Genomic DNA, 25,091 nt, shown 5'->3' with positions numbered 1-25,091 from the left:
AACCTTGTCCTGCCATCGTCACATCGAAGCTGTCGCAGTCATACATGTACCGTACCTCTATGCGCAATACCGAGTCAGGTCAGGACTAGGTCGATCGCCCCTAGACTTTGCTCAAAGTACTTCTGAACGATCAAAGGGATGCGCAGCACGCCATGAGAGAGCACGACTCACCCGGCAATGCCGCCAGCAAGTCGGCAAATGGATTACATCTCGCCTGTCGCGAATGCGTACGTTCACTAATCGTCGTTGATGATCAATCGCCTCTTCTCTAATATTCGTTTACAGCAACGTAAAAAAGTCAAGTGCGATAGAACGTACCCATGCGGCCAGTGTGAAAAGGCGGGTATACAGTGCCACATCTCCACCCGGAAACCGCGAGCCAAGACTGGCAGTAGAGCGGTAGATGCAGAACTACGAAGCCGGATCGCGAAGCTGGAAAAGCTGGTAGAGAGCTTCGCGGACGACGACGGGAAATTGCCAAACCCCGAAACTGCGAGAGCTGCCGGCTTGGGCGGTCAGGAGCGCACCTCGTCCTTTGCGACACCTCCAGCTTTCACGCCAGGCGGTGGTACGGCTAGTCCTGGGAGCCCACGAGATGCTGCTTCACCAGATACGAGCAAATATGTCGCAGGTAACTTCTGGTCTTCACTCACATCTGAGGTGAAGGCGCTTGCAGAGGTCTTTGAAGAGGATACTCGCAGCGATGATGGCCAGACGCCCGAATCAGTGGCTCCCTCTGGACCCTACGCTTACGACCCTGCGACTGGTGCAAGCACACAGCATGAACTCATCCTCTGTCCTCCGGGAGCTATTTACGTTATGCCCGGCGTGGTGACAGAACCCTCACACGCGGATGGGCAGAAGCTTTTGTCTGCTTTCCTAACTCACGTGGAGATACTGTACAAGCTCATTCATGTACCGACACTTAAAGCCCTCATCGAACATGGTGAGAACTACCTTGGCAGAGCACCGGATGCTCCCTGCAACCGCGCTCTTCGGGCTTCAGTCTTCTTTGCAGCAGCGAATGCCCTCACCAATGAGGAGTCGGAGAGAGATTTTGGCAAGCCTCAGGAGCAGCTTGTCACGGAATACCGCCGCATGGTCGATATAGCTCTCTATCAAACAGACCCTCTCAACACGACAGAGATTGCAACGCTGCAAGCCTTGGTATTGTACACGCAGTCGATACGAGTTGTCGATGCCAGCAGGAGAGCATGGTCATTGGTCGGACTGCTCGTTCGAATCGCTCGCGCGATGAGTATACACCGAGAACTGCCTGGAGAATCAATATACCTCGGCGAGCTGCGTCGTCGACTTTGGTACAATATTGTCTTTCTGGACTGCTACGCATCAATCGATCGCGGCTCAGAATCTGCTATCCATCCGGATAGTTTTACACGACTACTCCCTGCTCACGTCAACGATTCTGATTTTGGTCCTGGCAGCACAACACTTTCACCTCGACAAAACGAGCTCACGGAAATGTCTCTCCCGCTCATGGCTATGGAAGGCTCTGCGCTGAGTCTGAGAATGTCCGCCATGGAAGATGCTACTTCCGGACCAAGCTGGCAGCAGCGTCTCGAACTTGCCTACTCGTTTCAAAAGAAAGTGCACGAAAGGATGCTGCGTCATTGTGATCCTGCTATTCCTGAGCAACAAATGATATTAGACACAGGATCCGCGGCTTGCCATTCCATGATTTTGCGTGCCGTCCGACCCATGCAACACAATCCAAACAGTATCCCTCCTCGAGTGGATAGTCCTTGGGTTATGGACTTGGCACTCAATATCCTCCGACGCAGTGATGAGCTGTGGGCGAATATGTCTGGGCGTTGGCGACGTATGCCATGGGTTCCGTGGCAAGCTCTTGCGGTGACGCTCGCCGGATTGTGTTCGATTCGAGGCACCGAACAGGCGAACGAGGCTTGGGCGTTAATTGATAAGAGCATGGCCCGGTACGCTCCCGATGTCGCTGACACCAAGGACGGTAGCCTCTGGAAACCTCTGGAGAAGTTACGCATCAAGGCAGCTGCCTTCCGCGATGGTGTGGAGCTCCGGCGACCGCAAAAGTCCAGTCTTGCGGCGATGGAGCAATCTCTATCAGCGACTGTTCAAAAGTTCGATCCCGGCTCGAATTTCCCAGCAGCTGATCCCGCAACATTGCCGATGTCCTCAACTGCTGGGGCGATGAATTACTTGCCACCTGACACTTCGTTTCCTGTTCCAATGGATACTGCAGCATTTGACTTTCCGCCGGAAATGCAAGCTTCGCTACCGAATGACACTTCTTGGCTTGATTGGGAAGCTGTATTGCAAGACATGGATGAGATTCGTGCAGATGATATGCAGTGGATGTGAAATGATCCCGTACTAGCTTTGCATCGATTTCATCGTTGCAGAAAACTCCACTCAGGATGAGCTGCTCTGGTGACCCAGAGACTCACAGAAATTCAACGAAGGGGCATCTCCACTCGACATCGATGGGACGGACAACTGGAACAGTACCCTACATCTAAAACTCCACTCAGGACAAGATGCTAGAGAGGTTTAAAGCCTTTGAGATGTTGTGTTCTTCTGCCAGCTTGAGACGGGTCACTCAATCTATTCAATCGAAATCACGAAGAGATATATTCGATAAGGACAGATCTCCTCTCGGTACCGATACATATCGTCATCGATCAACTCCAAGAACAGAAGAGTCAGAGGAGATTCCATATCTATCGGCAAGCCTTCAACATCGGCAAAACCGCCACTGCGACAGCGATCCAGCAGCCTAGATTCTGCTCTGGGGTTCTTCTGCAACCATAATAGCGTCACGATACCTTCCACTTATAGATCGGCACACGAGAAAGACGGGCCATAACTCAACTCATAGAATATTACACGGCATCGTCCAGTGAACTTCGCGTCCGCTTGCTTTGATGAAGATATAGCGGTCTACACAGACATGTGCCGCAATACGTCCAAACTAGGATGTCGCTCTGCTCGCACGTACTTCGATCATAACGGCGATGACAATCGCAATCGCAATTGCAAATCAATCTTTTTCTTTCAACTATCGGCATACATGTACAGTATGTCGTGAAAGAAACCTTGGCCCGGAGATACCCCGGCCCCAAAGGGTCGTTCCTGCAGGATTTCAGAAACCACGCTAACCCGCTCTCGTATTGCTGAGCTTGCTGGTGGCTTCATGCTGTGTAAAGAGAGAATTGAAGGATTGGAGATTGTTGTCGGGGTTAACGGAGCGGAGAAAATGGTCGAGGATGGTAGAGCTTGATAGGACGCATATAAGAACGTGGGATGCTGCTGGTCGAAGTAGAATGTTGATTTTATCACTCATTCGAGTTTGCTATCTGAAACAAGAGCGGACAGAAACATTATCCACCTACCTTGGAACTTTACTACACTTCCTTTCAAAGGCAGCTGTGCTCTTTTACAACATGTCTTCTCCATTGCAAAACACAGCTGCTTGGCTCCCTACCAAACAAGCCAAACCCTTTCAGATCGGTCCAGCTGATGTTCCAGCACTCAAGCCCCGCGAAGTACTGATCAAGACCCACGCCGTAGCGATCAACCCGGCCGACGCAGGTATCCAAAACCTCGGACTGCTCTGGGAGAAGTATCCGATCATCATCGGCTGCGATCTGGCGGGCGAAGTCGTCGAGGTCGGAGACGAAGTGGATGCTAGCAGGAACATTCGGAAAGGCGATCGTGTCCTGGCTTGTGTAGAGAAGGGGGCTTTTCAGCAGTATTGTGCTGCTGCGGTCGAGTTGGTGGCGAAGATACCTGAGCATGTCAGCTATGCTCAAGCGAGTGTGCTGCCTGCGGGGCTTTCGACTGCGGCTGTTAGTCTGTTCCACGAGGAAGGAATGAGGCTTGAGTTGCCGAGCTTGGAACCCAAGCCCAATGGACAGGTGATTGTGGTTTGGGGTGGTAGTTCTTCGGTTGGAAGTTGTGGCATTCAAATGCTGGTTGCTGCGGGATACGAGGTGTTTGCTACCGCAGGGGCGAAGAATGCGACTTATTGCGAAGAGCTTGGGGCTACAAGAGTGTTTGATCACAAGCAAGAGGGAGTCGAGGAAGAGATCGTGGAAGCTGTCAAGGGCAGCGGCAAGAGGTTCGGCGGCATTTTCAGCGCGATCATGACGCTCGATGTGATGAACACGGTGGTCCGGCTCGCGGACAAGCTTGGTCATGACGAGCAGTCTCGCACGGTAGGAACGGTGGTGCCGCCAGATATGCCGGTATTTCCACTGCCGGGGTTGCCTTCTGGCGTCAAGCTGGCCTTCTGCAGAGGACCAACAGCGTTTGTGCAGGAATCAGAATTGGCGGCGATGTTGGGATGGAGCAAGCGTCCCGTGTCCCATATCGGACGTGCAGTCTTCGAGGAGTGGCTGACGCCAGCATTGGAAGCAGGCTTGCTGAAGTGCAAGCCGGAGCCGCAGGTTGTTGGAGGGGGGCTGGAGAAGGTGCAGGATGCGTGCGATATGATGTCGGATGGTGTCAGCGCAACGAAACTTGTGGTAGTGTTGGAGGGAAAGTGATGAGTATGTCAGACCAATGGCCGGGGGGTGCCAAGAGTGCAGGAGCAGGAGTGGTGGGTCGACCATGGGTTGCACATCATGCAGAGTACACGCGCGTGCATGATATGTATCTTTGCATCTTCTGTATGATTCGCTCGAGAGCAAGTGTGAAGAAATGTAGCCGATCTCGAGAGGCGTGTCTCCTTGTATCGATTTGTGCCTGGTTATGGTGTGCTGCGAAGTCGTCCGAAGAGCATGGTGACATGGAAGATGCCTTCATCCCCATGTCTATCAAGTCGATATGCACGATCGGACGTAATGCATGGCCCACGGCGAGGGCAAAGAGTGGTCGATGGCGTGTCGATTCCGACAACCGAAGCGTGCTCGTGTCAAGGAGGTTATTAGGAGGGAAGTCGCTGGTGGCGCCCGCCAGTCGTCACTTGCGCGCGCGGTGACGCAGGGTCGACGCAAGGATGGAGCACATCTGAGTGAGGCTCAATACCAATGATGCCGTCAGAGCAACGGCTCTTCCGGCCTCAAATCCTGGCCACGCGGCAGACGGCTGGCAGTGGTGCTCACTGCTTCCGCGCGCCGTGACTGGTCCCTGATGAGGGCGAAGAAAAGTGGCATGGCATGGCTTGGGGGAGCGGAGGGAAGTGCGTGTTGTTTCTCACCTCTCGCCCTCGCGGAGACCGTAGAGGCCATTACCATCTCATTGTCTATACCACAACAACGCTCGCTCATTCCTCCCATATCATACCACATCTCGCCCAGCCCCGGGATCGCCATCCTGGTCGCGTGGAGCCGGTCGGACGACGAGGGTGCTGTACAGCAGAACAAGATCGCACGCTCGCTAGTTAGTGGCAGCAGAACGACGTTATTGTCCATCTCGCGGCCATGTTGGGCAAGAGAATCGAGGTCAGTCGGCCGTCTCATCAGCAGCGCATCGATGATGCACGTCGCACAGCCATCGCCACGGTGATGACATTCGAGGCACCGCGCTCTCTTTGTGTGCTCACATCACTCTGCGCGCGCTGCTGCCCGTCCAGTCAGTCTGCCTCGCTTTGGCGGGCCCGCGCCTAGAATACGTCATGCCACTGGGCGTGATGGTCCCGCGTCATTCTGGATTCCACCTCACTCGCTCGCTCTGTCACCACTGCACCGCACTACATACCTCACACCATACCCAGATCGCCGCCGCGGCACATCCCATTGCACTTTCGCTGCTGCACTGCACCTTCCCCCAAACTCTCGACACACGTTGCGCCGAGCATCCCGCAGGCGCCGATTGTTCGCGAGCACTCTCTGTCACCTACACTTCTCTCTCATTCCTCACCTCTCCTACCTTTGCCGAGCGCCTCCCTTCGCACTGCCGCTCTCGTGAAGGAAGGACTCCTTCTCACCCTCGTGCCGACGCAGCACGCTCGACATTCTGACCATGTCGACGATACAGAACCTCAAAAACTTCATCCGCCATGGCAAACAGGCGCGAGACGGCCGCTCGCCTCAAGATCAGGCCACCACCCACGTCTCGAATGTCCACGCCCAACAGCAGCGCTTCGGTCCGGGCGGCACCACGGTACAGCAAGCACACCAGAATGTAGGCTACAGCGATCCGAACGTCTACGAGCACAAGCCCTTGCAAGCGAACGCACCCCAGGGCGACTTCTCCGCCGCCGCTGTCGACAACCGCAACGTCGCCGCGAGAGCCGGGCATGCTGCCGGTCAAGCCGCAGATCAACAGCAAAAACAACAGCAAAAGCAAAAGGACTATGACCCGCAAGTGCTGGAGCGAATCGTCGCCGAGGAGCGGGAAAGTAAAGGCAAGATGCCCAGATATCCCGGCTTGGACCGCTGGCAGCTGCTCGAGAAGATGGGCGATGGCGCCTTCAGTAACGTCTACCGCGCACGGGATACACAGAACGTCTACGACCAGGTCGCCATCAAGGTCGTCCGCAAGTTCGAGATGAACTCCACACAGGTATGCTAACTGCAATTGCTGCTACTGCTGCTGCTTCTCCTTGCTTCTTCGACCATATCAATCTTGCGTCACGCGCTTGTTGTGCCAACACGTGTGCCCAATAGGGAGTTTTGCATCCGGATTACGAGAAGAAGGCTCCCAAGGGCGTCGAGGTGCGCATCATCTCTTTCGTCTGCACGCGTTATTGACAATACTGCCGACTTTGCATCCACACACGACATACCTGCACAAGGGTTACTGCTGACGTCATGCCTTCCTCCAGAGAGCCAACATCCTCAAAGAAGTTCAGATCATGCGCCAGCTCGACCATCCCAACATTATCAAGCTGATCGATTTCTCCGAATCCCGACAATATTACTACATTGTCCTGGAACTATGTCCGGGCGGCGAGTTGTTCCATCAAATTGTCCGCCTGACCTACTTCAGCGAAGACCTGTCGCGACACGTCATCTACCAGGTGGCGAAGTCATTACAGTACTTGCACGAAGAGGCCGGTGTCGTGCATCGGTAGGTCTGAATTGCTGGAACATTCACGGAGCACATGCTAATCCGAGCAGCGATATCAAACCAGAGAACCTTCTCTTCTACCCCATACCCTTCATTCCTACCAAGAATCCCAAGCCAAAAGGCCCTGAAGACGAGGACAAGGCTGATGAGGGCGAGTTCATCCCCGGACAGGGCGCTGGCGGCATCGGTGTGGTCAAGATTGCAGATTTCGGCCTCTCCAAGGTCATCTGGGACAGCCAGACGATGACGCCATGCGGAACTGTCGGTTACACCGCGCCCGAAATCGTCAAAGATGAACGATACTCCAAGAGTGTCGACATGTGGGCACTGGGTTGCGTGTTATACACCCTCCTCTGTGGCTTCCCACCGTTCTACGACGAGAGTATTCAAGTTCTCACCGAGAAGGTTGCACGAGGACAATACACCTTTTTGTCTCCATGGTGGGATGATATTTCGAAGTCTGCCCAGGATCTCGTCTCCCACTTGCTCACCGTCGACCCGGAGAAGCGATACGACATCAATCAATTCCTCGACCACCCTTGGATTCGAGGTGCAGTCAACGAGCCCACATACGCTGCTGCAGATGCCCCGCCACTGGCAACACCACTGCACGTCCGACAAGGGCAACAGTCTGCTGGAGAGAAAGGCTCGCCGCTCAAGCCTGATTTTGCATATCTTGATGAAACTCCTGGCGGTCGTCGCATGGATTTCCGATCCCCTGGCGCTGTCAATCTTCGTGAAGTCTTCGACGTTGGATATTCAGTCCACAGACAAGAAGAAGAGGGAAAGCGAAGAAAGAACTTCAAGCAAGGCTTCCGCGGCGGCAACTCACTCAACGCGCTGGACGAAGAATACGCCGATGACGACGAATACGAAGGAGTCTCGGAGTCGTACTCGAATTCGCAGCATCCGCCGGCGAAGGTGCCCAAGTCGGGCGCCCCTGATGTGGGTGGTGTGGAGAAGCAAATGCGTAACACGAGCTTATCAGCTGCTGCGCAGGCTCGTCAAGCCGCTGCCCCCAAATCAAGTCAGGCACGCGGCTATGGTCAACACTCGCCGGAAGTCGCTGCTGCCGCCAAGCGCCAAGTACGAAATAAGGCTGGCGCATTCGAGCTCAGTTTGGACAATGCTACTCTCCTTGGCCGACGCAAGAAGCCTGAGCCGAGCAGTCTCAGGCAAACTGAAGTCGTGCAATAATTGCATGCGAAATCGTTCTTGCAGGTTTTACTAGCACGGATTCGTTAGTGGTAATGACGATGGCAAGAATTTCGTCCTTGTCGACAAGTTGCTCCTGTTTGCTTTTCTTCGTTTCTGTTGAAAGACAAATCAGAGCGCGGTACTTCTCCTTTCTGCGCTCTGCTTCTAGGTCGGGTTGGTGGGCTCTCCGGCAGAGATCATCACTTCATCTCACCAATCGACGGCATGATGGACGGCGTTAACTGTGTTTTTGATGCGAGATGAATGGATGACGGACAGTACACGTCCGCGGGACTGGTGTTGAGACGACGGATATTTGAATGAGAAAGAAGTCGATCGGGTTCTTCCTTCTCGCAGCTCTTCTGTCGTTCCTCGAACTTGCATGAGAAGGAGGACTGAGCCTTCGAGGAAATCAGGTAGACAGATAGAGAGAGAGGTAGCTTGAAAGAAGAAGATCTCTTCCCGTCGTTCTCAGGCTCTTTCACTTTTCTTGTGATCTGAATTTCGAGTTCCTTGTTCTTTCCAATCATTCGTTCCTTCGCTCTTTGGGTTTACTTGGAAGTTGAACGTTGTAGATGAATATGCTGATGCTTCACAATCTCGACTATGGCTGAGCAATACTCCTTCTGATTTTCGCCTTCTCTTAGATCTTGCTAGTCCTCGAATGTTTTTGTTCGCTTCATTGGGCAGAGATCGTGCATAGAGAACGAGTTTCACTGTTATTCCGTTCTCAGGATAAAGCGGCAGCGGCAGCAATACTGTACTCACTTGCACATGCGTCGTCTGCAGCGCGTAGTCATTTCCAGAGGAATTTGAGACATGTCTATTCTGTTCTCGCCCACAAGATAAAAACCATCATGTGCGCTTTTGTTGTTGTTGGGCACCTCCACTTGAAAACTACAACTGCAGAAATGGTGCTCGTCATCGGACAGGTGACTTGCATTATGTAGCTGTAACTCGAGGAAGAAAGAATTCTCGTTCTCGTTCTCAGTATCAGTGAGCAATGACCACTTAGGTCAACAGCTGAGAGTATAAATACAGATTAAGCAAATGCATGCACAAACGCCAGCCACGTCGACGATCCCCTTTCCTCTCCGTTTTGCTGTGGGATTTTCCATGCTCGCTTATGCTATTAGACAAACAGGCCATTTGCTCGGTGCTACTGAATTGCTCCGTAGCTACCCAATGATGGCGTTCAGAGACATTGGATTCTCTGGGCGTGTGGATGGTGCAGTAGTGGTGCTGCTGGAAGCGATTCCAGCGGGTTGAGAAGCACTGAAAGTCCTGGAATCGATGTTCTCCTGCTTGCGACCCTCGGCCACAGGAGTTGTAGCGCCGCTGCCAGCTGGCACCAATTCACCCGTAACTGGATCAATTTTCTTCTTCCTCGGACCCTTCTTGATCCCCTTATCTTTGCGCTCTTCGCGGTTTTTGCTGCCAGGCGGTCGCCCTTTACGAACGCCTCCACTGCTGCTCGCTGCTGGAGAAGGTTGCGGGGATCCGCTCTCGCTGCGACGGGACAGGCTCGCGCCACGTAGCTCTTGAATACGTTTCGGAACATGACCAGCCCAGCGGCCACGGGTGGGTGGGACGTAATCGTTGGGATCACCGTTCCAGCCGGAAGCGGAGAAGCGCTCGGGGGTCATGCTGCCGGCTTTGCCCACGGAGTTGTCGGTTTCGGTGGTTTCAGCAACGTTGAGGCGAGAGCGCTTGCGCGGCATGGTCACGACGACGCCGTCGAAGCGGGAGACCGGTTTGATCGTGCGGCGCGTGGTCATCTCGCCGTCGCCGTAGTTGACTTGTGTGGTGTGGGGATCGATGCGGTTGCGGCGTCTGCGAAGCTCGCGGCCTTCGGCGTCACGAACGATGCGCTGTGCGTCTGGGTCCTGGTAACCCACTTTGCGAGCGTCGAAGGCGTAGTCGTAAAGTGCTGCTTCTTTCTTGTCTTCCCAGATGGCGTGTGATACTGGGTCACGGCCTCCGTGAACCGGCTTGCGCTCTTTCTTGCCGTTCATCGGATGGCGTGCCACCACCTTGTCGAGCTCGAGATACTCGTCTTGGAGCGACATGAGCGCCATTTGTGCGTTGGCGGCAAGAGCTTTGAGCGAGTCAAGTGAGCGCACTGCAGGGTCGTGTTTGGTCAGTGCTGCCACAAACGGCTCTGCACCGACGATGGGGCGGAATCTGGCTCGCATGATGTGTGCGGCTTCGTCGTCCGGGTCTTGCTCGTCAATGTCTGACCACTCGTCCTTGTACAGGCTCGGAAGGTCGTCTTCAGTCAAACGATCTTCTTCGGGAGCCAGTGGAGGTGGCTTGGGCGTTGGTGCTTTCGATTCGGAGTTGGAAGACGCTTTCGAGTGAACACCGTACTGCGAGGCATCGCGCGAAAGTCGGCCAGGGCGGCGCATCTGAACGTTCGCTTTGCCTTTGCCCGGCCCCTGCTGAGCTGCAAGGCTCTCACGTTGCAACTGTGCTTCCGGACCTTCGCCGCGCCCGCGGAATCCAGTAGAAACGCGCTGTCTCTTTGCTGGACGTAAACTGGCTTCGTATGCCTCCGCTTCTTCTTTGGTCAGCCTGCAGTGCTTGCCACCTCCTCGATAATGCCACTGATACTGCGGATACAGGTCTGGTCCTTCTTCCTTGCGGAGCAGAGCAGTGATGGGTGGTGGCGGTCTGCCGTTCTCGTCAAGCTCTTCTCCGCGCTGCATGGCGTCGAACATCTCCCGAGCACCTGGACCCCGAACCGCCATTTTGTTAGAAGAGCCTGGAGGCGGCAGTCCACGCGCCCATTTGCCTTGTCCGCGATGATGAAAGATCTCATCGGGATGAGCATCTACATACTCTTTGTCGAGAAGCATGTCTGGGTCGCTCTTTGATCGCGTCGGCTTCAGTTTGTTCTCACGTACAAACGCATCCTTTACGTCCAGATTTGACTTGGAGCTGTATCTGCGGCTGGTCGTCCGCGAAAGGGAAAGCTCGTGACTGTCCCCATTCGCGTGATTCTCCGCTTTGCTGGACCTCCGTCCTGATGAGGCGGAAGCGGCGGCGGGTTCAGCTGCACTGTAGGTGCTGCTCTTGCGACGTCCAGTGCTGCGATTTTGGCTCACTCCTGACGCTGTCCGCGGATCTGCCAAGCCGAAGTTCTTCTTGCTGGCCTTTGCAAGCAAGTCTTCCGCGTCTTTCTTGTTAAGATCGTGGAGTCCAAGCAATTCGCCGTTCGCAAGGACAAGCTTGGTGCCTTTGATACCATGTGGACTGACGCCTGGTCGATAGAATTGGTTCCCTCTGTGGTGAAAGATTCGGCCTGCATGCTTGTGAAGATCCTCTTTCTTCACAGCAATGTCGCCACCAATGTCGTGCGAGGCTTCGCTGCTGCTGTATTTGATGACATGGGAGGTGCTTGAGCCACGTCGAGTTGACTGCTTGCTCAGAATCGTTGCTCGGGATCCGCGTCTATATCTCCCAGCACCGGTGTGGTAGAATGATTCGTGTGGATGCGCATCGACATAATCCCTGCTGTACGTCTGCTCGGGATCGTGCTCTGGCTCGCTTTCTTCAACTTCTTCGGCGTCGTGGTCATCTTCATCTTCTACTTCCACATCTACATCGTCATCGCTCTCGTCGTCGTCATAGGTGTTAACTATAGTGTCGACGAGGCGCGAGCTTCGACGCTGGTCGATGTTAGGGTATCCAACGGTCTTGGCTTGCCGGGCGGCCAGTCTGCTCGGCCGGGCATTCTCCGCATCGGTCGTATTCTGCAGTGGATGTTTACGTTCCATCGCATCGGCCCATTGGTGGACGAGTTCCCGATGCTCTGGGTTCTCAATGTCTTCGATGGCTCTCGACCAATTGTATCGCGGAGTCGCTCTGAGCAGGGCCATGATGCTGTTGTACGATCCTCGAAGTTGCGGGCTCCAGCCAGGACGCGCCATTGGGTTTTGCTTGCGTCGATACTCATCGAAGTGCTGCCAGAGGCTGTCGTACATTTCTTCCATCGCTGCCCCAGAGCTATGCGCTGATGATGTCGTCGCCCGCTCTGGCAGGTATCTGAAGTGAAGGTGTCAGTCACGAAGTGATCGTCTAGCAGTAAGATCAACAAAACATACCTCGTCGGTCGCGGCGACGATGCAACAGTCTCCGGTTTGATTTCTGATGCCGGTAGGTATCGACCTTGACCACGATGGACCCACTTGGTCTCGGGGTGCTTGAGCGTGTATTCTTTCGAATACGTCCCGCGTTCGTTGGGGCCTTCGACATCATCGCGAGCGTCGCGCCTGGGCTGCTCGGATCGATTGTCGCTGTCGTCGTCGGAGCTGTGGAAGTCTGGGCTGGGCTTTGATTGCAAAATGGCACGCAGGCGGTCCCTCGCGGCGCGCGGTGCAAAGCGAATCGTCAGGTGACCGTACTGCGTGTACGCTCGGGTGAGCGTCGACGTGTTGGAGCGCGACATGCGGACGGGCGTCGAGTCTTGTCGCTGGTGTGTCGGACGTGATGGCGTTTGTTGCGATGGACCTGCCACCAGGATGTCGGATGAGGTGGAAGAATTGTGGCTGCCCGTCCGTTTCAATGACCACAAGTCCGCACCCTCCGTTCTCCGCCGCCGCGGTGACGAGACGACAGCGGCGAACGAATTGTCCATCGCTTCGCAACGTCGTCTGACAACCAAAATAGAGGCAAAAGACTGAGGCCCTGGTCGTCCAATTGACAAGGTCGGGATGCGAGCCTTGCCAAGGCGGTCCTTTCCTCTCGACCAACCCAAATCCTTCTCTATTTTGGGAATGGTGCGGATGCGGTCTGTGGAACTTAACGTCAGCAACGCACCACTCTCCCTCTTCTCTCCATCTTCAGACAAGGAATTTCATCCGGGCAGCGTGATAAGTCATCAATCGCGAGCATCAGGTCGCCTGAGCAGAGTGATTGATGAGATGGAGTAGGCGAGACGCGACATGCAGGAGACCGCAACACATGCCCGTGCCGTAGCCGAGCATAAGGCTATGCTACTGTCGACCTCATGCAGAATTTATTCTCGCGTTCTCCACTCTCTGCTGGTACCGTATACCATCATCAGTGGCAATATCCAGATGGACTTGCGCGATGGCCCGTGGCTTTTGGAGCCTCGTCGAGCTGCGAGGTAGTCAACTGCAGCCTGCTGTGCGCTGTATACATACGGGGGGCATCAGAGCCCGTGGGCGTCCTCCCGAATATCTGACGGCCGCGACCGATGTCTTCCAGCTTCGATGATAGTCTGATTAAAAGGCAGGAGATATGTTACTTACACTTTACAGCCAGTACCAACGTCCAGGAAGCAACCGATGTAGGCAGAAGAGGAACGCAATGCACCAGTAAAGTCCCACCACCAAGACCACCAAGTTGGCGAGACTCTCCCAGATCTCTTCCGCCTTTGCTCTCCGTCCATCCAAGATTGGCTCGAATGGCTGAGTTGGACCTACGGGGACACGGTAGACGCGGACGAACGGAGATCGGTCTGGAAAGCACTGGTGTTCGAACATGGCTTCGCAGATGTCGATGATGATAACAGTGGTGATAGCGATATGGTTGGCAGCATTCAAGCTGAGCAACAATGGCAGAGCCACAATGGTGCAGAGCTCACTTCTTGCAGGTTGAGTTCACACAGGCGGCGGCGAGCTCGATCGCAGCGACCATTTTGCACTCACATCTGCAGCCATCGACTTTCTACGAATGGCGATGATAAATAATACAATGCTTTTGAAGAGCAGCTGACTGTTCGCATGTGACCTTTACGTGCTTCACTAACAGTGTCTGGGATAGATGGCGTGACACAGCGTATCGTAAGGCAAGCCGGCGTACTTTCAAGATCTATTGCCTGGAGAGCAAACATCGTTGCACCTGCAAGCTCAGTTGATGACCACTTGGCTCACGCTACCGCACCAATGACAGCGTGAAACTCACCATTCTGAAGAGGCGCACGAACTGGACGTTTTCATCGACGCTCACTTCAAAATGCTTCAACCTTGTTTGGTCTAGCAATCGCTGATGGAGTGCACAATCAATCGTGCCCAAAATCGGGCTACTCGCCTGGGCGAGCTTGTATTACACAATGCGATTCCGAACCGGGCGTTCGACATAGTGGAGTCAAGTGCTCTGGAGAAGAAGGACGATCGAGAAGGATTGTGCTCACATTGCGCATTTCTTGATGATCTCATCGATGTTGACAACGACGATGAGTGAATACCAGTACTGTCGTTTGTACCTACTTTTAAAGCATTTGAATGGGGCCTACATGTAGACTGTAGCAAAATTTGTTAAATTACTTCGCCATCGGACCACGGCCACCGTGCTTCACAAAGTGTTAGCGGTGTGAGCGACCTCAGGAAGCGTGCTGCCCATCGAGTCGAGCATTGTGAATAGTGTCATTCAGTACTGATCGCATTGCAATTGACGATGCCTCTGCTGCATGTTGAAGCAACCACATTTGTGACACAGTCAGTGTGCAGAACAGCTTGCAACATCGATCTGCATTGCGTCTGTTACCACTGATACGACGAGGAATTCGTTTCCCATCAGGCACTTGTAGTTCCAAGCGCGAATGGGATCAGTAGCATTGCGAAATGTTCATACTTCATCGATCATCGGAATTGAATATTAGTCAAGTTGCATATGTAGCAGCAAGTGAGTATATGGTCAAGAAGTGAGCAGTCTGTGGAGAGGAAGGAAAGGGAGAAAGGTACGGGTGGTGCGGACAGAATAGAAACAGACCCTGGTCGCGGGTCGCGAGCCACGTCAACCCGATCACGGCAACTCACGCAGCTCAGCAGTGTCTCGCGGTCAGCCTTGGGACAGCAACCCGGAAGGCCACCTCGCAACCTTGCTGCTGCTGCAACACACTGCCATGCTCGACTGACCACGCCCATCGTCGTCGTCGCACACATCTCGCGTCCCCACGATGGCTTCCTCCTTCCACATGAACATCTTCCGCATTCTGGGCGACGTCTCGCACACGGCGTCCAAGTGCATCCTCATCTGGGCCATCCACAGCAACAAGTCGGCCGAGGGCGTCAGTCTCCTGACACAGTTGCTCTACTGCCTCGTCTTCACCACGCGCTATCTCGATCTCTTCTGGGTGCCGCCATGGTTCAGCTGGTGGAACTTCGTGCTCAAGCTCTTCTACATTGCCAGCTCGGCCTACATCGTGTTCGTCATGATGCGGGTCTTCGCCAGGACGAGGGAGAAGGAGTATGGATGGAAGCTGGCCATCTGGTCCTTGGCCGGCAGCACCGTCGGCGCACCCATCGTGTGCCTGTTATTTGAGGGTTGGAAGAGATCCACGCTGTCAGAGGTATGCAATGCTGCGTTACGCCTTTCACAATGAGATGCCATGCCAGGACGATCATGCTCACGTGCTCCACGCGAATAGGTAATCTGGACGTTCAGTATCATTCTCGAATCAGTCTGTGTGCTGCCGCAGCTCCTACTCCTCCGCCAGACCAGCGTCCCGACCGTCCTCGATTCCTTCTATCTCGTGACCCTGGGCAGCTACCGATTCTTCTACATTTTGAACTGGATCGTCAAGATGTTCAGCGCAGACCATACCTTCGATGCCACGAGCGTTGTCTTTGGTCTCATCCAGACAGCTCTGTACGTGGACTTTGCATGGGTCTACTGGTCACGACAACGTGTCAAGCTTCGGTATGGCGGAATTGTGGACAGTGAGGATCTCAGCAAGAGCTTCATCGTCAAGCGCTTCATTGGGCGACGGAACAATCAGAATGGCACAGATGACGACGATATCACCGAGGAGGAGGATCGTCTGGCAGCACAAGAGTCGGGTACCGTCAGGCCGGGCAACAACCGCACTCCCAGCGACCGATGGGGTGCCAGAGGCATCAGCGTCTCGGCCGACGACACATTGCAGGAGCATCTTGACCACTCTTCTCGCGACGCCCAAATGGTTGATCCATCTCACTTCGAAGATGATGACGAGGATGATGATGCTCCTCCGCCACCTGCAAAGGATACGCCACAGCAAAAGTCCAAGGCGGCAGAGAGCGCAAGCAGTGCTGGTTCGAGCGGAGTCGCGACACCAGACACCGAAGATGCTGTTGGGAGCAGTGCTGCCGAGTGGAGCAACAAATAGGCGAATGCCTGGTTACGAATATTCATGATACCCAGACCGCCGTATGGCGTCTCATCTCATCGTGTGGGTTGTATCCATAATCGGCGCTTACTGTATCATAGTGCTTGCGAACATGGCTTCTATTGCACCACGAAATGCAATCTCAATCTTGCAGCCAGCCAACGTTGACCATAAGCCCACGCTTGCCGCGGAGATCATATGAAGAGCAGGACCTGTTAAGAATGACTAACACATCCTAAGAGCGAATGCCATACCTTGCTCGGAACAGCTTCCATCGCGACCGGCCCACTTGCTGCGCAGCTTCGGGCCATTGATGCGGCGGTTGCTCTATTGCGGGGGCTAGCTAACTAGGTGACGCATAATCAGCGCTGCTCTCATTCGCGCACTGTTGTCTCCGTCCATTGACACCTTTCTTTTGACCTCACCTTTCACTCATCACTCATTTACATAGAAAGATCTACTCACCGTCACCATGGAACCCGAGAACGCCGACAGACAACTTAACCAACGACAACCCGAAGATCCTCGATACCTCAACTTCAAGCACTCACAGCCTGGCTCTGGCCTGAACAAGTTCTCCTCGACACTCACTCGCGAACATGATTTCCCCGCTGCCCAGGCCATGCTGTATGCAGCGGGCGTACCAAATGAGAAAGCCTTGAAGACTTACCCTCAAGTGGGCATTGCGAGCGTTTGGTGGGAAGGCAATCCATGCAATACACATTTGCTCGATATTGGGAAAGAGGTCAAGAAGGCAATCGAGAAGCAAGAGATGCTGGGATGGCAATACAACACAATAGGTGTCAGTGATGGCATTACCATGGGTGGAGAGGGCATGAGATTCTCCTTGCAAAGTCGAGAGATTATTGCAGACAGCGTGGAGACTGTCACCTGTGCACAGCACCACGATGCTTGCGTTGCCATTCCCGGTTGCGACAAGAACATGCCGGTAAGGTGGAGCATTACATCCAAAACAAGGACGAGCGTTAACCTTTGGTAGGGCGTCGTCATGGGTTTTGCGAGGCACAACCGACCCTCGATCATGATCTATGGCGGGACGATCAATCCGGGCTATTCTAAACTTCAAGAACGTACTGTCAACATTGCGACAGTACTTGAAGCCCACGGAGCTTATATTTACGATAACTTAAAGAATCCCAAGAAGCCAGAGCAAACCAAGGACGATCTATTGACCGATCTCGAGCGAACCTCATGTCCTTCGCAGGGTGCGTGCGGCGGCATGTTTACAGCCAACACCATGGCCATGGCAATCGAAACGATCGGTCTTTCGCTTCCTGGCTCTTCGTCGACACCTGCGACTTCGCCTGCCAAGATGCGAGAATGCGCCAAGGTGGCGGAAGCCATCAAAGTCTGCCTCGAAAAGGACATCAAGCCACGCGATTGCCTCACGAAGAAAGCCTTCGAGAATGCTATGACGATGATGATGGCCCTCGGTGGCTCGACGAATGGTGTCCTCCATCTCCTGGCCATGGCTGGCACTGCGGAACTCGAACTTACTCTGGACGACTTTCAGCGCATCTCCGACAAAGTCCCTTTCATTGCTGACATCGCTCCTTCTGGAAAGTACTTGATGGTAGATCTCTACGAAATTGGCGGTATTCCTTCTGTTCAGAAGTTACTCATCGCGGCTGGTTTGCTCGACGGCAGCACGATCACGGTCACGGGCAAGACTTTGGCAGAGAACGTGGAAAGCTGGCCTTCGTTGAAGCAGGGACAAGATCTCATTAGACCTATCGACAAGCCAATCAAAGCAACAGGGCATTTGGAGATCTTGCGAGGTAACTTGGCACCCAATGGGGCTGTGGCCAAGATTACGGGCAAAGAAGGCATGAAATTCGTGGGCAAAGCACGTGTGTTCAACAAGGAGCACGAGCTGGACGATGCGTTAAATAAAGGTGAAATCCCGCGAGGCGAGAACCTCGTTCTCGTCGTACGCTATGAAGGCCCGAAAGGAGGTCCTGGAATGCCTGAACAGCTCAAAGCTTCAGCAGCGATCATGGGTGCTGGTTTGAAAAACATATCACTCATCACCGATGGACGATATTCTGGTGCATCTCATGGATTCATTGTTGGCCACATCAGTCCTGAAGCTGCGGTAGGAGGGCCGATTGCCGTTGTGCAGGATGGCGATATTATCACAATTGATGCCGACAAGAACCGGATCGACTTTGATGTCAGTGAGGAGGAGATAAAGAGACGACTCGCGGAGTGGAAACCCCCCAAGATGCCGGTTACAAGAGGCGTGCTGGCGAAATATGCGAGGTTGGTAGGTGATGCAAGTCAAGGGGCTATGACGGATCTGTTCTAGATGTTGCTGTATGTTTTGCAAAATGGAAGAATGTTCACACTCAGCCGCTCGGCACTGGAAACTTGCAGGACGAGGAGTATACACGGGACCAGATGGTCTTTCTGTCTTGACTTGCGAAGCGGCGCTTTTCGCGATACGGCTTCTGAATGCGTCCGGTAAAGAAAGAAGTGATGCATCGATGCAACGCAATATTCGACAAAGCAACTTTCTTTGTCTCGACACTCAGAATGGTCAGAATGTCTTCGCAAAATGCGAGATGACAAGCCACTGTCCCGCCAATTGTGAAGAGCTGAGCGACATATTTACGATGGATATGGACAAATATCTCCCGCATAATAAGCCGGAGGACATGGAAGACTACCTATGGGAACGCGTTTTGGCCAGCATCGAGAATCGGCCTGCGCAAAACCCGCCGCTGCGGCTACAGCACAAGATCTCCGTATGGTATCCTAGCCCTAGGCTCCTTCAAGACGGCGAGGAGATCGATGAACCAGTCGGAGACGTCTCACATATGCACAACCCTCTAGACCCACTATTTGAAGATGTACGCGTGAATCAGGCCGCTGGGCACTCGGATCTAGATCGCTACACTTTTTCCACCGTCTATGCAGCGTCGACCCAGTTGACTGAGCCGGACTTCGACGCGTTCATAGCTGAACAAGAGGGTCAAGATACGATCAAATTGCTTCACGCAATCCAGAGATATCAAGGGGAGACACATCTGGACATTCTTCCTTACAAGAGCAAGAAGGACGGCAGAGGTGTCACCCGCGTCAGACTCGCCTGTCGCTGTATCTTTTTCGACTTCGAAGCACGAGCTTTCCAGTTCGATTTTGAGTTGCAATGCTTGACATTTAAAGCATGGGAGCGCTATCTGTTTACTCAAGCCAACCAGACAAACCATCCATGGATCGAAGATATACATGAGCTCGTTATGGGCAGCTCACGGCGTGCCATCGCTCACCGTCTTATGATGCGAGCGCAGCACTACGAATTGAAGGAGGAGGGTAGCCTTGAGCGCGCAGAAGCCGAAGAAGAAACGAAGGACGCCATCGAAGCAAAGTACAATTTCAAGCCAAGGCGATGGCCTAACTATGAGGCAATATTGAGCAAGCGACGGATTGACATCGACGACATCCCAGCAGACGATCGTATGTGCCTTATTTGCCGCTCAGACCTCGAACCTGAGACGCAAGCAGTGTCCTTCTGTGGTGATAACAGACATAACGCCTGTCAGGACTGTCTACTTCAACTGTGCCGGGCTATGGGACCTCTGGAAGCTAAGTGTGTGCTATGCGCCAAACGTCTGATCTCCGAAGGAGAGGAATATGACTTCCTCACTGTCGGGTGGGTGCAGAGAGTATATCAACCGGATCCGGCTTATGCAGCTTGGGAGAACGTCTGGCGTGGTTGCGCTGACCTGGACTCACAAGCGCTGGACATAATGGAATTCACATTCAAGGATGAGAGGCTTGATCTCCATAATTGCGACCTCGTTGTCACTGTCTGGCTCCATTTCATGGACGTCGAGCTTGTGTATCCCGATCCTGCACGCAAAAGCGTCATGAACACTCGTGAATGGGCATTGATCACTCAAGTTTTCATCTCTCTCATTTTTAAGAAGAGAGATGAAGAGCCCAAGTACGGTATTCTTTACATGACTCTGGTGCGCGATCTTCAGAATTTCCTGGTGAGACGGGCTTGTTGGAAACGTGGCTACGAAATCTACGGACAAGCAAACTGCGAGTATCATCTTGAAAATGCTGATCCCGAGCAAATATCAGCCAATCGCAGAGAAGGCATGCAGACAGACGTTCATGGAATAGACAAGGTCATTTGTCGAGTGCTACACCGGACACTGAACTTCCTGCGACTAAGAGAGTGCTCGTGCCAAGCTGCGCCTCCAGAGGGAACACCGCAAGACGTTCTTTGGGACAATCGATTCCATACACATACTCCTGGTGGAATGCTATATTATGATCCCATCCTCTTTGAACGCTTGTTTCCTCAAACGACGGGCTTCTTGCAGCGGGATTGGCGTGACGAAGCGTACTGGAAATTTTTCGATCGATTACCACAAGAAGCACCACACGAAGCATGATGCAGAGCTCGTAGTTTAGAGAAAGAGTATGTCGAGAGATCTTGATTGAGTCGCTGGTGCAGCGAGAGGTAGACGCTTGTCGTCTCATCAATACAGCATCTTCACCTCCCGCAGTGGGCAAACGCCATCCCGCAACTTCTTTCCATAATTAGCTGTACAATCCCCGCTAAGAGCTCGGACTAAGTCGCCGAAGCTACCCGCCCCCACTACCGTCTCTCGCCAGCCCGCATTGGCGGCAGCTTCTGTCGACGTGTGTCACAAGTGTCCAGAAGTGAAAAAGTTCTAAAAAGTCCCTTCTTCGCCGGTAATGCTCCTCAGAACGACTCGACAACTTCCAATTCAGCTCCTGATCGCCACTCGTACAGCACCCATCAAAAGCTTCCAGCACTTCGCTATCTTTGCCAAATCCAGAAACTACAGCAAAATGTCGACCGGAATCAAGCAGATCAGCACTGACAAGGCTATGAAGCGTGAGTCGTTGCGAGCGTACGGGACCGAGCAGTCATGCTAACAAAGAGCCTCTACAGCTGTTGCTGCATACGTGAGTAGTACCACGCCATCCAATTGACTTTCTCCACGATCAACACCCTTTCATCACATCGACAACACTCGGTACCGATCTCGGCATTACCATCACGCAGACCGTCCAAGTAAAGACAAAGAGCTGACTTTCGGCATCGAAATCCCTAGTCTCAAGCAGTCAACGCCGGTGGTTTGATCTTCGTCTCTGGCCAAATCCCAGCCAAGGCAGATGGAACTTTGGTCACTGGCAGCATTGCCGACCAAACCACTGCCTGCATTGAGGGATTGAAGAACATCCTCGAGGCTGCAGGAAGCTCAATCGCCAAGGTCACCAAGGTATGTCTCGTCTCTTTCATGATCTTACTCGTGGAGATCATGCACAAACCATGGATTCGTCACGTGCGAATTGGCTGTGCAACAGTGATCGACACCAGGAATTGAACCTGATCTGCACGGGCAAGCAAGCGAGGCGAAGCGATCCTGGATCCTTTCCCAAGTATCCTTCGCCTTGCATCCCTCCTTCCCGCAGATGGCATGACGAGGTTTTCGGGGGCGAAGCTGATTCTGAATGTGCCCTAGGTCACCGTTTTCATCACTTCGATGGACAACTTTGCGGAGATGGTAAGTCGTTGATTGACAAGCTTTTGCCCTTTCCTGGCGTCATCATTGCTGACATCTCGTCACAAGAACTCGGTCTACGAGAAGTACTTTGGCGAGCACAAGCCAGCTCGTTCCTGCGTTGCGGTCAAGGAGCTGCCAAAGGGTGTGCCAGTCGAGGTTGAGGCTATTGCTCTGGCTTAGATGGAAAGCAAGTGAAACGGATTTGAAAGAGTATCTTGAGCAATTCTTCGTTCGGATGCTTCTACAGTATTGCACTGTTCATACAACAATCCCAAAAGCAATTGAGCAAGGTTATCAGTTGAAGGTCGCCTCCGCCTCTACTCTTGTTGTATATGGACCTGCTGCTTTCAAACTCCCATCAAATGCAACACCACACCAATGCAGCCAGCTGAAAGCAGAATTTGGCCCGCCTTATCGTTCCAATGCCTCGCCATGCAATGCCATATTCGAAGTGCCAGAATTCCACACTCCAATCTTATCTTTCCTTCTTTCTTTTTTCTGCCGTTACCAAAAAAGTCGTAATGTTTTCGTACATCGTCGTTGCTGCCCTCATAAGAAGCGAATGAAATGGGGTATCATCTAGAACCGAACAAACAGCGAACCAGAATAGATGCTCCAGGTACAGCCATGAAAAAAGCGAGCGGTATGGGGTATCATGCTTTCTCTCCTCTTTTCGAAAACAAAAGGCCGCAATCATAATCCTCCAAAATCAAAATCATTCAAACCAGGTTTGTTCGTTCCTCTAAGCCTTTTTCATTTAACTCTTGGTCTTGTTGAACGTGTGTGTATGTGCGGAAAGAAAGGACTCCAGTGGGATCAGCTCAAATCATCAGTATGTGGAGATCGGGCCGGTCTGCATGCCTTGCCACGGGAAGAGTTCGTAGGGCTGCTGTGGTGGAGGCGTATTGTTGGCACTGCCATGTAGTCACGACATGGGCATGAAAGCAAAGTGTACGGGACCTTCGATCGGACTTGGAAAAGCTGACAAAGAGGCGGGAGTCATGTTGAGCGTTGTCGCTTGCGCGGTGGTGTTGCTGCCGGCTTCCAGGTCGGTCCATTTCCTGGCGCAGTGACGTGCTGGCCAGCGCTCGGAGACACCAAAGTCGAGCATCTGTGGATCGGTGTCAGTATGTTTCTGGGTATGGGTGGGTTTGAGAAAATCGCTTACTTTCGCGCTGATGATCTCCCACTTGTACTTTTCCCAGTACTCGTGCGCGAGTTTCAATGCCTGGACGTCTTGATCTTCCCAAACTCGGAACTTCTCTCTCAGCCTCTTGTAGCGCATTTGAAGCGCTGCTACTTGGAAATTCTTGCCCTTGTCGTTCATGAAACGCGCTGCAATGTCTTTCCAAGCAAGGTTCTCGTCCTCTTTCAATTGTACGAGAAATCGATCATCCTCGCTCAAGTCTGCCTGCGATGCTACCGAGGTCGCTCGTTTTCGGCGCTTGCCAGCCGATGATGGTAGGTCAAGTTCTGTTGCTTCGTCCCGCTTGCGCTTGATTATCTCACCAGCCGGACTTGGTGCAATCGAAGCAAAGGCTCGTCGAGGTTGGGGTTGTCGGAGCTCTGGGGGACTTGATGTGCTATAGTGGTCATCTGTCGGATAGGTCTGGAACACGTTGGGTGGAAATGTTGATGTAACTGGTGGTGTGGGTTGACCGCCTGCAGTCGTGTATTGGATACCTTGAATTCCGAGCCCGCTGGTTGTTTGCCATGTAATGGTCTCTGGTGATGGGCCAAATGTGCTTGGGCTACTCCTCGGTCTCCCAGGGTCTTTCATCATCTGAGGATGTTGAGATTGGAGCGGCATATGTATTCCGCATGTCGCAAGATTGAGGTCAGGGACGGACGCCCTTGCGTATGTCGTCCATGGTTGGCTCTCGACTGTGGATGATGGGTAAGGAGTGATGTATGAATCGTGGAAGCCACACTGCGAGCCATTAGATCCATGGAACCAGCATCGGGGCAGCTCGACTCCGCGAATGGCGGCGTTGAGCACAGGCAATTGACATACTGAACTTGGCGGTGCATACCATTCTGAGCCTTCGATGCCGGCAGTGGCATCAGGTCCCATGTGCGATGGGTCGATGGTGCCAGGCAACGTTGGAAATACCTGACCAGAGGTCATGTTGTCTGGCAGAAGAGAGAGTGTTGGTGGTGGCGAAAGAGCATGGAACGTGATAATCGGGAGGATGAGTATGCTGTCGATCGTGGTGATAGAAGACGGCTTGCGGAAAGCCTAAGGGAAGCAACACCATGCTGTGCGAGGCGGACGTGTTGGTGAATATGTAGGATGCGCTGCGAGTCCTTGCACCAGGCTAGGACCGTCAATCGACAGACGAAAGGCACAATGCATGCACGGGCACCAGGGCTGAGGTACAGAAGACAGGCTTATTTTCAGACGAGCGGGCGGGTCCCAGCAGCCGCGTGCCTCGCACCAGGGCGCCGCACAGGAGGCATAAGCTGCTGCTCTGTGCGCCGCCCGCCAGCCTGCGCGTGCGGTAGTGCTGCTGGCTGTTCGGCGCAGTATGGCAGGATTGGACGAGTGAAGGATCCAACACAGGGTCAAGGTGCCGTCTGTAGCTTTGCCGCCAGGATCGCATTAGGCTCATTTGACCAGCCTCTCACGTCGGCTTTGCTCTAATTAGCTGGCATTCTTCCCTCCTGGTCCTCGCTCACTGGCCGGTCCATGCGCGCAAGAACTGCAGTTCACGGCAGGATCCGCTTGTCAGATCCCATCTGACACAGTTGACGGACAGCGAGGCTCACACTCATCACGATTGCACGACGAGATGCCACATGGAATCACCGACGACGACTCTGTGCCTCCAGTCTCCCATGCCAGGTGGCCTCCACGAGCGGCGTGGAGGGTGGGTATCAATGAGCCTCCGCAGTCCATTTCGAGCGCGCGTCTGTGCAGTCAATACATACACTGCCTCGTTGCGGGCTCCTCTGCGAGCGTCATAGCGACGAAGGCCTGGGCGCGACGAATGTGCCTGACTTCGTCGCTGTGTCTAAGCCTATTCGAGCATCTTGAAACCGCAGCATCGAGTGGATGGCGACGAAAGATGTCGCAGAGTGCGCAGGCCTGCTGCGGACATGGTTCCTTTGTTGCTATTCTGAGACAGTCGTCGACAGGGAGAGAGGCGCACGCGCCAGAAAGAGATGAAGAGGAAGAGCACACCGATCCTTCT

At 53.5% G+C, this 25,091-nt stretch overlaps 9 protein-coding genes across 9 annotated transcripts; 7 read left to right on the top strand and 2 right to left on the bottom strand.

The window, feature by feature from the left end:
- Window positions 1–152: 152 nt before the first annotated feature.
- Window positions 153–2,358, top strand: RHO25_008180 (uncharacterized protein; the record flags this gene model as incomplete). The annotated part of the gene is made up of 2 exons (XM_023600325.2): window positions 153–227; window positions 286–2,358. 2 exons carry the CDS (start codon window positions 153–155, stop codon window positions 2,356–2,358), a joined length of 2,148 nt encoding a protein of 715 aa, XP_023449409.1.
- A 1,082-nt stretch (window positions 2,359–3,440) lies between these two features.
- On the top strand, window positions 3,441–4,544 carry RHO25_008179 (uncharacterized protein; the record flags this gene model as incomplete). The annotated part of the gene is made up of 1 exon (XM_023600324.1): window positions 3,441–4,544. One exon carries the CDS (start codon window positions 3,441–3,443, stop codon window positions 4,542–4,544), a length of 1,104 nt encoding a protein of 367 aa, XP_023448657.1.
- Window positions 4,545–5,961: 1,417 nt separating this feature from the next.
- RHO25_008178 (uncharacterized protein) lies at window positions 5,962–8,208 on the top strand (the record flags this gene model as incomplete). The annotated part of the gene is made up of 4 exons (XM_023600323.2): window positions 5,962–6,504; window positions 6,609–6,656; window positions 6,767–7,011; window positions 7,062–8,208. 4 exons carry the CDS (start codon window positions 5,962–5,964, stop codon window positions 8,206–8,208), a joined length of 1,983 nt encoding a protein of 660 aa, XP_023449044.1.
- Window positions 8,209–9,386: 1,178 nt separating this feature from the next.
- Window positions 9,387–12,658, bottom strand: RHO25_008177 (uncharacterized protein; the record flags this gene model as incomplete). The annotated part of the gene is made up of 2 exons (XM_023600322.2): window positions 9,387–12,255; window positions 12,315–12,658. 2 exons carry the CDS (start codon window positions 12,656–12,658, stop codon window positions 9,387–9,389), a joined length of 3,213 nt encoding a protein of 1,070 aa, XP_023449052.2.
- Window positions 12,659–15,133: 2,475 nt separating this feature from the next.
- On the top strand, window positions 15,134–16,324 carry RHO25_008176 (uncharacterized protein; the record flags this gene model as incomplete). The annotated part of the gene is made up of 2 exons (XM_023600321.2): window positions 15,134–15,526; window positions 15,605–16,324. The coding sequence occupies 2 exons, from the start codon at window positions 15,134–15,136 to the stop codon at window positions 16,322–16,324; spliced, it is 1,113 nt and encodes a 370-aa protein (XP_023449051.1).
- Window positions 16,325–16,796: 472 nt separating this feature from the next.
- Window positions 16,797–18,653, top strand: RHO25_008175 (uncharacterized protein; the record flags this gene model as incomplete). The annotated part of the gene is made up of 2 exons (XM_023600320.2): window positions 16,797–17,273; window positions 17,325–18,653. 2 exons carry the CDS (start codon window positions 16,797–16,799, stop codon window positions 18,651–18,653), a joined length of 1,806 nt encoding a protein of 601 aa, XP_023449050.1.
- A 307-nt stretch (window positions 18,654–18,960) lies between these two features.
- RHO25_008174 (uncharacterized protein) lies at window positions 18,961–20,754 on the top strand (the record flags this gene model as incomplete). Its single annotated transcript, XM_023600319.1, has 1 exon — window positions 18,961–20,754. One exon carries the CDS (start codon window positions 18,961–18,963, stop codon window positions 20,752–20,754), a length of 1,794 nt encoding a protein of 597 aa, XP_023448743.1.
- A 424-nt stretch (window positions 20,755–21,178) lies between these two features.
- On the top strand, window positions 21,179–22,077 carry RHO25_008173 (uncharacterized protein; the record flags this gene model as incomplete). Its single annotated transcript, XM_065603038.1, has 5 exons — window positions 21,179–21,224; window positions 21,282–21,295; window positions 21,445–21,612; window positions 21,856–21,897; window positions 21,964–22,077. The coding sequence occupies 5 exons, from the start codon at window positions 21,179–21,181 to the stop codon at window positions 22,075–22,077; spliced, it is 384 nt and encodes a 127-aa protein (XP_065459110.1).
- A 745-nt stretch (window positions 22,078–22,822) lies between these two features.
- RHO25_008172 (uncharacterized protein) lies at window positions 22,823–24,025 on the bottom strand (the record flags this gene model as incomplete). The annotated part of the gene is made up of 3 exons (XM_023600316.2): window positions 22,823–23,008; window positions 23,066–23,827; window positions 23,912–24,025. The coding sequence occupies 3 exons, from the start codon at window positions 24,023–24,025 to the stop codon at window positions 22,823–22,825; spliced, it is 1,062 nt and encodes a 353-aa protein (XP_023448881.1).
- Window positions 24,026–25,091: the final 1,066 nt, after the last annotated feature.

The sequence above is a fragment of the Cercospora beticola genome, chromosome 5, assembly GCF_033473495.1.
Source record: "Cercospora beticola chromosome 5, complete sequence".
Taxonomy (NCBI): Eukaryota; Fungi; Ascomycota; class Dothideomycetes; order Mycosphaerellales; family Mycosphaerellaceae; genus Cercospora; species Cercospora beticola.
This window is presented reverse-complemented; position numbering and strand designations above follow the sequence as displayed.